The sequence below is a fragment of the Engystomops pustulosus genome, chromosome 2 (assembly GCF_040894005.1).
Source record: "Engystomops pustulosus chromosome 2, aEngPut4.maternal, whole genome shotgun sequence".
NCBI lineage: Eukaryota > Metazoa > Chordata > Amphibia > Anura > Leptodactylidae > Engystomops > Engystomops pustulosus.
The window spans coordinates 72,114,648-72,129,007 of record NC_092412.1 but is presented as its reverse complement, the minus strand read 5'-3'; the positions used below and the strand labels follow the sequence as shown (position 1 = coordinate 72,129,007).

Below are 14,360 nucleotides of genomic sequence, written 5' to 3'. Positions count from 1 at the left end.
CTGCCATATAACATATAAAAGTGAAAATACCCACAAACACTACATTATTGGTATAGACATATCCGTAACAATCCAAATAATAACATAAAATCATTACTAACCCGGTACAAGGAGCATAAAAAATATGCAAAAAAAAATTGCACAACCAACCTCACAAAAAACAAAATAAAAAGTGATCAAGAATCAACATTTGCCCCAACTCATCCAGCAAAAAAAAGGACAGCTGTGAACAAAAAATAAAAATGTAATGCCTCTCAGAAAATGGCAATACAAAAACATGCAATTTTTCTCCCAAATTGAATTTTATATTTACAACTAGTCAAACACAAAACGCAATATAAATGGTATAATCGTGCTGACCTATAGAATAAAGGTAACATGCTATCTATGCAATACGGTATATTAAATGAGAAAATATTATGATTTTATTGTCAAAATCTAAAATAATCGAACCACTGTGTAATTTTAATTCATGTGACAGACAGGGTTAACAAGCTTACTAAATTTTAAAAATGGGTATATCCGTGGGGAGTTTCTAATAAATAGAAAAATGAATGAGTTGGCCTCTAAAATAATTGAATCCTAAAAAATCGGGAAAATTGCTGTTCAAATTGTAAGGTTCTGCAAGTCCAAACAAAATAAAATGACATTAAAATCTAAGCTGACATAATCCAGACATATAGTAGTTGTTAATTACTGTATATACTCAAGTATAAGGCAACCCAAGTATAAGCCAAGGCCCCTCATTTTACCACAAAAAACTGGCAAAACCTATTGACTCGAATATAAGCAGAGGGTACGAAATGCATTGGTCACAGTATAGTCCCAGTATATAGCCTGCCAGCCCCAGTAGTATATAGCCTGCCACCCCCTGCACCCAGTATATAGCCTGCCAGCCCCTGCCCCCATTATACAGCCTGCAGTCCCTGCCCCCCATATATAGCGAGCCCCTGCCCCCATTATATAGCCTGCTAGCCCATGTCCCCCAGTATATAGTCAAAAGCCCCTAAGCCCCATATATAGCCGTATATAGCCAACCCCCTACCCCATTATACAGGCAGCCCCCTGCCCTATTAGGCAGGCAGCTCTTTGCCCATTATGCAGGCAACTGAAGGAAACTGAAACTTACAGCTGTAATCTTTGTTCTGTAGGCTTTCCATGTCAGCACTAAATTCCTCTATCCCCGAATCCATCAATGATTTTTGTAGAGACGAACGAGCCAGACTAGGCAAAAATCTAGGAAAATATAATAATGATTTTTAAAACTTAAATGCAGTGACAAAAAAATAAAGAGGTATTCCCATTTCAGGAAATTAATGTTAATGTTTTTACATTAAGAAAAAGTTATGCAATATACTTTGTGTATCAATTCTTCACAGTCTTTTATATCTCTGCTTGTTTTCCTCCTATAGAAAGCTTCTATGTTTACTATCAGTGGACAGAAATCTGACCATGGTCACACAGGTGCACGGCTTGTTACTATCACAGAGAGTAATCAGATCTATGTGATATAACGAGCAGTGCACCTGTGTGACCATGGACAGATTTCTGTCCACTGATAGTGAACATAGAAGCTTTCTATAGAAATACAGCAATGGCGGCCAAGCGGTGGTAGATTCGGGCTTCGTGAAAGTGTCGTCTGCTGCACATTAAGGCAAACTGCACCCATAGTAAATCTGGGCCATAGTGCGCATAATATCAAATTGACCCATGCATTGCATGAAATTAAGAAGACAAGTGTCAAAAAATTCCACTGATACTAACAGATTCTACACACATAAAAAATAACAGGGTCACAGGACATACCTTGAGAGGCACGCTTTATTAACAGCATGATGAAGACTCTCATCGGGATATTGAGACAATCGCCTGCAGATGCGCAGTAGCTGTCTTGTAGATAATGAGGAGGCTAAGGATTGTGTCTGTCATAGAGAACACAAAGGACAAACCAGAATTTTGAGTTACTGAAACACAATCTGAATACTTATATATATATATATATATATATATATATATATTATATATATATATATATTGCATTATATATTGTTATATATAAAACACTGCATTATACTTCACTGCAAACTAATCTTCTACTTCTATAAAGGACATCTACCAAAAGATTTGTCCCCAATGTCATGCCGTGACATCAGCCGGGTTTCCTTGCACAGCCGCACTGGACTCCAGTGAAGAAAAGTGCTACTGCGCAGGAGCGAGACTTGCAGGCAGCCGGGTGACGTCACCAGGTGTCTGGTGCACTTGCAGGAGGGAAATTATATGAAAGTTTATTAGGTGGGGTGCATACTTGATTAGCGGCCAGAGCCAGGAGAAGCTCGGCTGACGTATGCCTGAGTGCCCCTGGCTCATTACCATATTTTTATAAAATCGTTTTCTTGGACAAACGGACCTTAAAAAGGAGCAGAAAACCAATGCAGAAGACCCCCTAAGGCAGTGCTGGCGAACCTATGGCACGGGTGCCAGAGGTGGCACTGAGAGCCCTCTTTATGGGCACCCTTGCCCAGGGTAGAGTTTGCCAGACAGGACTCAAGGCCTCTTGCAGTCCAAGGCAGCCCCCGACCCCAAAACGAAGCTACGATGATAATCCAAACTTCCTCTCCTTCTTTCCACTGTATTGGTGTATTTGGGTGCCTATACAATTTCAAGCTGTGAAAGAGCAGTTAGTAATAAGTTAATGCTTAAATTGTCGCATTGGCACTTTGCGTAAAATATGTGGGTTTTGGTTGTAGTTTGGCCACTCTGTGTCTACAAGGTTTGCCATCACTGCCCTAAGGTAACGGGCATGACAGTGGGGACAATCTACTACCAGTTAATCTGGTGGACCCTGATATGAAAGTGTAGGAGGAGACTGACTCCCTGCATCCTTGTGGATTACATTTTGAAGGGGTGATGGCTTCCTTTAACCTGTGCACTGCATACACTTTTGTGTTATGCTCCTCCAAAGAGATCTTGTGTATGTGCGACGGTGATTGTGGCTCACGCATGGCAAGCCAGCAAGAAACTCTGCTGATACTGTGCCGACCTTTGGCTAGCTTGTCATACAGGGCATGCACAGGCCTAATTCAGTTATTTTTTAGTGCCCCTGACACACGAAGAAATATTAAAAAGGCATCTCCTAAAGCAGTACAGTGTGCTGTGAGTCTGTAGGTAATGTGGGAATTCACATTTCATTTAATTCATGTTATATATATATATATATATATATATATATATATATATATATATATATATATATATATATACTGTATATATAACTCCCCGCCATTTCATATGCAAAATTTTTTGTGCAATCACTCCAGCAGAGGTGGTTGTCTAAAAACTACATATCCTTCTTACACATTGAACCAAAGAAAAAAAAAAGACTGAAAACATTGATTTATCACTTTAACACGCTATTTGACACTTTCAGCTGAAATGTGCAATAAGTTCAAAGAAAGAAACAGGTGTTGTGCTAAAAATAAAATGACATCAGTTTTACAATACTGGAAAGACCTGGAAGCACATGATGGGAAATTTGGAACAATATCTTCAGCAGAAAATGATTTTTTCTGTGTTCTGCTTTGAAACATCTAAAAATACGCTCAGACAGACAGTGTTCTACGCTGATAGCCAGTCGGGGTATGGGATTTATTTCCCCAGCCCTTCTATTTATAGAAGTCTACTTTTTTGAACGTTGTGTGCCTAATGAATTACATGTGTCTGTATATACCTCAGTTTCCATTCTTTTTACTTTACCCTATCACCAAGAGTATTACAGGAAGGAAAATAATTTGCTGCACGTTGAAAAACCACAATTTTATTATTTTCCTAGTCATATAAAAATTAAATTCAGGGAAATTACAACAATATGTCATTTTTATCTTTATATAAGTGGCAAAGCAATGGATACTGCTTGTAGACACTGTTGTGGATGCCAGAACCATCTGTGTACTGTTTTATCATGGGTCAGACAATAGCTGCCATTTTCAATATGTTCAATCGTGGACATTTTACAATAGCTCAATATTTGCCATGTTTCACAACTTGGCTACTTTCTTAGCTTTTTTCTTTATATGTATATTGATGAAGTATGAATACAGATCAGACCGAGGAAGCACTAGGCATGTATAGGAATTGGGTCTACAGGGCAAAGGATAGCACAAAATATTTCTGATTCTATCAATATCATTTTTGTGTTTTTTTGTTGTTGAGATGCACTTGGTGGATAAAAATGATGGCAATTTGTGACACATCTATGCCCCGTTGTGACAAGACAAAACCAAATTGTGGTAATGCTGCCTAGTGACGGCACAGTTCTCCACTGTGGCACACAGAAGCTCATGTCATTGCACCATAGTAACAATGCACCATACCGATTGGAAAATTCTTTATTGTGTCAATGCCCTTTTATGACAGGACAATGATCTATTGTGACATCCCAATAAACCATTGTAACATGACTAGGCCACATTGTGATAATTACCAAGAGCTTTTTAATAACATCACATTGGGACAATTTCCACATTGCGACATGACTAGGTCACACTCTGACAAGACAGTTCCCCCATTGTGACAACACAGTGCCCCTAGTGTGACACCACAGAGCCTCATTATGACAATACCCCCTTGGAATATGACGGTGGCCCATTGTGATATGACAGTGGCCCATTGTGATATGACAGTGGCCCATTGTGATATGACAGTGGCCCATTGTGATATGACAGTGGCCCATTGTGATATGACAGTGGCCCATTGTGATATGACAGTGGCCCATTGTGATATGACAGTGGCCCATTGTGATATGACGGTGGCCCATTGTGATATGACGGTGGCCCGTTGTGATATGACGGTGGCCCGTTGTGATATGACAGTGGCCCGTTGTGATATGACAGTGGCCTATTGTGATAGTACCCCATTGTGAACAATCTCCCGTTCTGACATTAAACTGAGACAAGAAAATGCCTCATTGTGACTCTGTTGTGACAAGCCAGTGAAAAATATGACATAAAAATGCCCATTTTAACAAAACCAAATTGCAACAATCAACAATTTTGACATCCAAATTCCGAATGTAACACAACGAAGTTTGTAACACCACAATGCCATGATAACACAATGCCCCTCTGTGGTACAACAAGACACAGCAATAGCTCATTGTGACACAAGGCTGTGCTCTATTACTACACATAATGCATACTGTGACAATTAACCACGGTTTCACAATGTGAAACCAATGTATCCAATAATTCCTCCTTGTGACTCCTTAATCTCACTGTCTGTGAGAGTTTGTTGTTTTCTCAAAGCTGTTGGGAAGAGAATTTGCCCCTGTGACTTCCCCACCACTCCCCCTCCACACTGCTTCTATCTAATCTAGCACTGGAGTGAGCTGCTGTCTTAATGCTAGCAAGACAGAATTAAGAAGAAATTTAGAGTAAAAAGCTGAATAGGAAGAGGAGAGAAAGATAATAGCCAACGTAAGTGGACAAGGAAGCCCTTTAATCTAAAAGGATTACACATTGCTTGCATTCACGTGTAACATTGATTGAGGCAAAGTTTGTTGAACAGTTAGTTAACAAGATATATTCCATTGCAAAATGAAATTTGTAGATGAAAGTGGATTACCGTTGGGTCCTTTGTGTCACGGAGTTTGTGTTTTAGTGTCAGCAGTTGTTCCACAGCTTCTTTTGGTACATTTGGAACCTTGGGAATTAAAAATATTAAAGTGTCAAAATATATTCCAAAAAATAATCAATATTGGTTTCAGTGCAAACTGTAAGAACAAAAATGTATGTGAATGTTGTTGTCCTGACGAGGAGTTTCAATCCAAAAAACCAACCTCAGACATAAATTTACCACGAGTGAATGGGACCCATTTTGTACCTCAATAGTGGATTACAATATGGGCATTTTGGGCCCGCCACCTGGAGCTCCAGGGGTGCTCATGGCTACTAAAAACAGTCACCAAGTTTGATGCTAACATACAGTGGATATGAAAAGTATTTAGACCCCTTTAAATTTTCACTCATTGCATCCAATTGGTAAAAGTCTTTATTTGCTCATTAATGTGCACTCTGCACCCCATGTTGACAGTAAAAAACATAAATATACATATTTTTGCTAATTTATTAAACAAGAGAAAACTGAAATTCATAAGTATTTAGACCCTTTGCTGTGACACTCATATTTAATCCACACGTTGTGTCTATATGATCTTCCTTGAGATGGTTCTACTCCTTCTTTGGAGTCCAGCTGTGTAATTAAACTGATTGGACTTGATTAGGAAAAGCACACACCTGTCTATATAGGACCTTTCAGGTCAAAGTGCATGTAAGAGTACATGAGAACCATGAGGTCTAAGGAACTGCCCAAGGAGTTCAGAGACAAAATTGCCATACGGCACAGATCTGGCCAAGGTTACAAAAGAATTTTCACATGAATCAAGATGTGTAAGAGCACAGTGGCCTCCATAGTCCTTAAATGGAAGAAGTTTAGGACGCTACAACTGTACCTCGACCTGGCCATCTAGCCAAATTAGGCAATTTAATAGGAGAGCCTGGGTGAGAGGTAAAGAAGAGCCCCAAAATCACTGTGGCTGAGCTCCAGAGATGCAGGAAGGGTGATGGGGGAAAGAACCACAAAGTCAACTATCACTGCAGCCCTTCATCAGCTGTGGCTCTATGGCAGAGTGTGCTGACATCTAACTCTCCTCAGTGCAAAACATATACAGTTTGCAGAAAAATACATAAATGAATTAAGATTCTCTGGTCTGATCAGATGTTGATTGAACTTTTTGGTGTTAATTCTAAGTGGTGTGTGTGGAAAAAACAGGAGAATTCTCATCACCTGCAAAATACAATAACAACAGTGAAACATGGTGGTGGAAGCATGATGCTATGGGGGAGGGACAGGATGACTGGTTGCAATTGAAGGAAAGATGAATGTGACCAAGTGCAGAGATATCCTGGATGAAAACCTGGAAAACACCAGCTACGGCTTCATCGGGCCACCTGAAATGCAAGTGATCACAACTAGTGCCTTACCGTAAGTCAGGAGGACCGCTGTATCAAGGCTCTAGTGGTAGCTAGCACCAGGCAGTTTAAGTGCCGGTACTTTGCAAAGTGGAGCTACGGGCAAGGTTTCTTCTGTTAAACCAACAGCATATAAAACTATACAGCTGGCCATCCTTGTGTAAGATAATACTGTGTTTCACTGAACAAAATACATTTAAAAGAACATTCTCTTCACAATACTCGGAGCATCCATAGATGGAAACTATGAAAACGACGACCCGTCTCAGATTCCTTGTTACCTCTGTAACCCCCATAGAAGTGAATAGTCATTACATAAAGCGTAGGACATGAATGGAGACACTTCATGCCAGTAATAATCAGGGTTATAGCAGGACATACAGTACTGCATATCAAAACTATTTTCCCTCACAAGCAGCAAAAAAAGTGAAATGGTTGAAAAACTCTTTGAAAAGTTTTTAATTGGAGAATTTGGAGACTGATATGAGATCCAATTACCACTTGCTGCAGTTCTGACATACCCTGTACTGTAATGTCTGTAGAGCGCTCATTAGGCAGTGGCTCTATGAACTCTGCATTGATGAAAGCTGACAATCTAAGTAATTAGCACAATAGATAAAATACATTGAGATCACAGTCTTCCTCACCATCTCTCTCATTATCTGAACCTCTTCTTGTCTGCTGGATGGTTTAATATTGTGATACAGAAACATGGTAAGAAGCTCTGGACCCAACCACTGCTGAGTATTACTGCCAATAATTGGTGGTTCTGCCAAGGCAATTATTCTAAAGGAAGGGTGTATAGGAAAGATGGACCTGTAGAGAGAAGAGTTAGCAGATATTACCAAACCAGAGCTACTACAAAGATCATTCTGTAACATGTATGCAAACTCTGCACATCAACAGACACATCAAAGCAGCACATAAAAAAATGTATTAAAACCATTTTATACCCGCCCCTATCCCTCAAAAACAAGAACAGCTCATTAACACTGTCTCCAACATGTGGCTATAGAAGTCACATGCCATGTTACCAGCAGCATGGTGCCTATTACTGGAGTAGTAATGCCAGTAAGTCTATGTTCACATCTGAATTAGATGTGTACATTACCATACTGGGCTCAAACACACAGCATTGGCTCAGTGTATGAGCCGACTGCCCAAAAATACTGCTCCAGAGAATGTGAATGGAGCATGAAACACAAATTTTGGACAACCCCTTTAACTATGCCGGTCTCATGACTATGGCAGAAGTTAATAGGAATTAAAGAAACAGCACAGAGAGCTTCACTGTTTAGAGAAGGCTGATGGTACTTATAGAAAATGTATCCACCAGAATGTTTTGCAGTAATAGTAGCAATCAAAGTTACATCACATAAAAGAACCCATAATTCGGTGCTTAAAAAATATATATATATACATAACATATTTACACAGTCAAACAGGGAATCCTTTAAGGGGTTTTTCATGAGAGATATCAGGGGGTCATGGAACCTGCTTCATCCAATGAGTGGCCTCCTCGGACCAGGCGAAAAATATGGGAGGTAAGTCCCCTGGGAAATGGAAATAGGTCCCTTGACCAACCTGAAACTTCCAGTCGGGCAAATGGCCAGTAACTAGATAAACTTGAGCTTTTTATTTTTTATTTTACCCCAGTCCTGGTTCCTTGTTTTTTTTTTTTCTATTCATGGAAAACCCATTCAACCACAAAATGTCTTGTTATGGATGCATTATACATCTTTGCTTACTGCTACGTAGCAATTAAATGTATTCAATCTTATTAGTGTCCTGAATTCTAAACCAATGGGGCACATTTACTAAGGGTTTTGCACCAGTTTTCTGTCGGACTTTGCACGTTCTTTCGAGTGCAAGTTGCTTGCACAGGTATTTAAGAAGTGTCTGCGTCAAATATATGTTGGACGCAAGCCTTTTGTGGCGCGACTGCACTATTCTTCATGCAAGACAAATTTCTGCACTGAATGGGGCATTCCGGTGCTCAGTTGGACTGTGCGCCAGATTTAACATGCAATGTCCAACAGAATTGTGTTGCACACCCTATGTTAAACTCCAACAAATTAGTCCACTCTGTCTGAGCAGTGCAGGCAAGCATCAGATTCATGAAGAACTTGCGCCAGAAATCCTGAATGTGGCGCACCCTGCACTTTACACAGGCAAACTGAACTTATCTTAGTAAATGTGCCCCAATATGTAATGGTAGATGGTGACTCTCTCCCTTTGGACATTTACCTTTTTTGGAGCTCCGCATCTGACAGCTGTAACTCATTTTTTATGTACTGATACCGATCTCCTCTTAGTAACCTAGTACCATCATACAGCGTCAATTCTCGGTCATGAATTAACCTAAAAAAAAGAAAATCTTGAAGCTTCTCGAATAATGTGCTTACAAAAACCAAAAAGGCAATTATTTCTTCAGTCACTTACTCTGGGCGTATTTTGTATTTATTCTTATAGCATAAACATCATACATTAAAATATATATATTGAAGATACATTATACTTTTATACTTTATTGTAGTGTGTTATTCGTACTTACAACATTTAATTTTAATTTGACTAAACTAGTTTATCTTATATTGGCTTTTTAATCCATAATTTCGTAAAAATACATAAAAATGTGTCTATATAAATTAAAATAAATATCTCCTACTGAGTGAAATATAAAATTCTGAAGCTAACTTTGTATCCTTCTTCACCTCTATTCTTTTCAGATGAATAGTTTTGCTGTGCAAAGCTTTTTACATAGAGCGCACCTAAGGCCTGCACACAGATGGCCATCAATAGTACACAGCAGTCAGCCATGTAATGTGATTTTGCTTTATTCCCTTTTTTTTCCTATTTGAATAAATCATTACTTATAATCCCATCCTGCATCCATCCTCACCCTCTACTCAGGGAATAAGTTGAATTCTAGCCTTACTTACAATTTCAGTACAAGAGCTATTAATGCTGCTTCAATGACTATTTATAAATATTGCATAAAGACTTAAAATGTTATAAATATTGCAAAAATGGAAGGATGTAACATCATTCTTTAACAAGCCAAATACTGAGACCATCTAAATATTCAGACAATGGTGTCGGCATTAGATTTTGCTAGTAACTTAAAGGGAACCTGTCAGACACATCTAATCCTCCAAAGCGAAGGTCCAATCTAATTCTCAGTAATGAATTGCTCTGTATTTTGATTTTGAAATGAGTCAGCGGTTCCTGGGAGTAATAAAGTGAACCCCCACACTTTTCCCACTCTGCATTGTAATCCTGTGCCTTGGGTGTTCCTGACTAAGACAGAAAAACTCCCTTCCTATTCCTCCATCCTCCCTGCATGCCTCCTGTATGTATCATTCACACCCCCTTTCAGAATAGATGCATTATATACACAGCATGTGAGCTAGGTACCCAGATGAAATAAACCATATACAGTATTCCATTTACAACCTGCAATATGTAAGTTGGTGATATAAAAAGCTGTAAGCAAATTATTTAACATAGCATATTTTTCGGACTATAAGGCGCACTAAAAATCCTTTGATTTTCTCATAAATCAAAGATGCGCCTTATAGTCCAGTGCGCCTTGTATATGAACCGTACTTACATACAACAGCTGCCTTGAACTGTGCACAGGTCTGCCACCTGCTGGTCATTTATCCTTATAATCAGGTGCGCCTTATACTCGGGTGCGCCTTATATATGAACCTAGATGTTTTAGCAGGCATTTATTGCGCCTTATAGTCAGAAAAATACTGTATTTCTCAACTATTTATCCAGATGTCCAATCCTAAACATGCTTGGCTAAGCGTCCATGTACTTTTATGGGCAGAGGCAAATAAGCCACAGTCAGGCACCTCACTACATATCCTTTTAGTATAAAAAAATTCTCTCCAAAACTTTTGTTATTGGTTAGAATAAGGAGACACTAGTGGGATTTATCATCACTTTGTCTGGTTTCTTCAAATACTTTTAGAGACTTTTTTTTTTATCTCTGTTGAGACACATTTGTCTCAGGTGAGACTTATTTGTCTTTTAAAAAAAAAAGTCCCAAAAAGTAGTAGAAGAAAACAGAGTCTGATTCTAAATTCACTTTGGAAGGTCAACACAATTACCTGCCATACTGCATTGCTGTTCTAATCACGAAAATGCATAATTTGTGAAAATACTTTAGTTTTCCCTAAATAAACGAGAGAGTAGTGAAGCCAACTTATTTATGAGCTGGTATCTTCCCCCATCTACCAGTCTATGTTTGACAGCTTCTTTGTTTTAGTATGGCTCAAGTAAAGACTGCTGATCATGATTAGTGTATTTCCAACTATATTATACCATGTAAACTAGATGACAGCTTTTCCAGGGCAGCTTAAGATAGAGAGGTGACATCTGGCTTAGAATGCTGTGGTTTTTCTACCAGATTATTTCACATTTTTTATGTAAAAACCTAAATACAGCCAAGACACATAAAGAAAACCATTGCAGCATAATTCAGCCTCCCAGAGTGACTGAAAGATCGGCTTTCCATAAAAATTAATTTAATCATTAAAAGGAAACTGCCATTTAAATGAACCCATCCAAAATAAATACTGTATACACTCAAGTATAAGCAGAGTTTTTCAGCACAAAAAATTTGCTGCAAAATTCAAACTCGGTTTATACTCAAGTCATGAAATAAATAAACTCAAAACTCACCCTTCCTGTGCGCCCCGCAGGTCTTCTCTTCTATGGTCCGGCAGCGCCAGGTCCATTGCGCCGACTGGCGCAGTCTATGATGTCAGCCGCCGCTGTCATCATATTGTGTGTTTTGGCCGGCATGCACTCTGATGTCAGCAGCGGCTGACATCACAGCTTGTGTGCCGAAGCATCAGACAGACCTGCCGGACCAAAGAAGAGAAGACCTGCAGGGAGCGCCGGAAAGGTGAGCTTTGACTTTGTTTTTTTAAAAGGAATTAGGCAAATGTGGGTTGGCTGATTATATTGGGGGAATTTTTTAAACCAAGCAGGACTTTACCACCATTAGTCCATTTTAAGAAAGTTAAAAAAAAAAATCACACTTTAAGTTTTTATTTAGAGCTGTCGTGCATTCTATCAACTTAATCTGGGGCTACTCACCTTTGAAGAATGGCTAGAGTTCCAGGGTTGACACGATGGATACCATCAAGAATTACAAGTTTACCTTCTAACGAAGCAGTGACAAGGGGAGATTGTCTCCAGGCAGTGTCCCCGTTTGCTAATGTGTATCTCTGCTGCAGCAAATCTCTGGCTGTCATATCCTATACAAGTCACATAATACAAGTCTTTATTTATACAGCGCCATCATATTCTGCAGTACTTTTATCATGGGGTATATATACAAAGTAAGGTATTACAAAGGGATAAATCAGATGAAAAAGCAGGAATGAGGACCCTGCTTACAGAATAAGCAACAAGGATACTTATTATAACAAAATAAATGAAGTCAGTTCCAAGCCTCTTTTAAGCAGTTGTCAACTCCTTCCCAACAGCATGAATAAAATAAAAAGAAATGGCTACTCACCATTTCCCGATATATAGTATATTTATACTGCATCTTATATCATTTTGGCCTCCTCTCCAGCCTCAACAAGAATTTCACTCATTTTTAAGCCCTGTCAGGGCGATTTGGGACACAGGTCTTTTTTAGGTTTAATTTTTCACAGGTTTGATCTTTAGGCACAGAGTAAAAAAAAAAAAAAAGTACTTATATACGTAAAGGACATCTTGATGTCCTTTAACTTGTCCAGGTGTATTACACCGCGGTTTCACTGCGCAAGTGCCGTAGGTACGGCGCATGTACAATGAAGCCAGGATACTGTCTGGGCATCATTTCCGCCTTGCGAGAAGAGACACCAGCGCCGGAGCTTCTCGGACTAAAATCCAAGTAAATACTTAAGTTTACTTATTTTTTTTTTTACATATAATGACTTTAAAAAGGTGAATCTGAGACCCTTAAGTCTTAGAGTCCCAAATCTCCCTTCAGCAAGTCACTCTGTGCCCTCTAGTAAAGTAAAAAACCTTGTGCTTATGCTCCCTGAGAAGTCCCACAGTGAATTTGGTGTACTACACCACAGCTTCACAGCGCATCCACTGTGGTTACAGCACTTGTGCAATAAAGCAGTGGTTTACTGCCTAATAATGTGCAGGCACAGGGAGCACAAGAGAGGGGTCTGATGCACCTCATCTGACCCATCTCTAGGTAAGTATAAAAGGTTTTTTTCAATTTTATCTTGAGAATATGGGTACATTTTTTTTTATGATGCAACCCCCTTTACATATAAATATTACAGGCTTTCTTATTCGTAGCATCTGATATCACCTCCTTAAAGCTGGAAAATTCCCCCTAGTTAATTGATTAAATGCACTTAAGCTATTCATGTCACTCGTTCATTATACACCTTGAATAAAAGGTCACCAACCTTACCCATATATTTTGGCCTCATTATGGCACATTACTGAGTCTATTTTAGTCAGAATTTAGAAGCAAAAACACGTTCATGCTGTGATGTGTAATGTCTCTGTGTGCTCTATTTTAATGAGCTTGTTTGCTTGGGTTTCATACAGTTGTTCAATGAGCCTCCTCCATCAGTGGAAAATTCTCTAAGTACCTAAAAATAATCCTCTCTCTTATTTTATTGTTAGAAAAAAGCTTAAATCAATAAATTTTCATGATCAACAATAACATCTATTTAACATAAACTACTTCTACTGTTATGAAAATATGGATTATACGTCAATAAAACCTTATCCCAGAAGTCAAGAATATATTAGTAGTGGCAATAGAGACAATATTCCTGTATTCCCCACTAGTCAGAAATTTAGAACATATCTCTTTGTAGTGGCCAGGACATGTTAATGCAGCGTATCTTGCATTCAGTTTAATCCAACATGCTGGATTTCAAAATGCATGATCGATTTCCTATAAAATGCATGCCTTTGACAGAAGGGAGTAATAGATGCTTATTCCTATCATCCCTAAATACGTTTTTTGCAGAAGTCTTACATACTGATATAACCATTAATTACAAATTCACGTAATGTTCTAAATATTATTCCATCTTCTGTATATATGACATATCCTCTGGGATTCGCACCAAGTATAAGTGCGAGGGTCTGCCTATCCCCTTCCCACAGCAATACCGAAAAGTAAAGCCATCCTCTATTCGTGTCTCTGGGAGGGTCAAGTCTATATGCTGAACTATTTTTGGGGCTCCTATAGACATGAATGAAGAGTGGGCACACATACATAGTAAAGCCTCCATTTAGCTGGGGCGCGGGTACCATGGGTCCCACTTTTCATTTTACGGTATTTTTCGG

At 38.9% G+C, this 14,360-nt stretch overlaps 1 protein-coding gene across 1 annotated transcript in view; it reads right to left on the bottom strand.

Annotated features, from left to right (window-relative positions):
* Positions 1–14,360, bottom strand: part of VWA8 (von Willebrand factor A domain containing 8) — a 209,711-nt gene that overhangs the window by 140,385 nt on the left and 54,966 nt on the right. Inside the window, exons 14-19 of the mRNA XM_072135279.1 lie at positions 12,141–12,301; positions 9,273–9,386; positions 7,673–7,841; positions 5,620–5,697; positions 1,807–1,922; positions 1,130–1,236 (exon numbers count right to left, since the gene is read on the bottom strand). Coding sequence (XP_071991380.1) covers positions 1,130–1,236; positions 1,807–1,922; positions 5,620–5,697; positions 7,673–7,841; positions 9,273–9,386; positions 12,141–12,301 — 745 coding nt within the window. The remainder of the gene's footprint in view (positions 1–1,129; positions 1,237–1,806; positions 1,923–5,619; positions 5,698–7,672; positions 7,842–9,272; positions 9,387–12,140; positions 12,302–14,360) is intronic.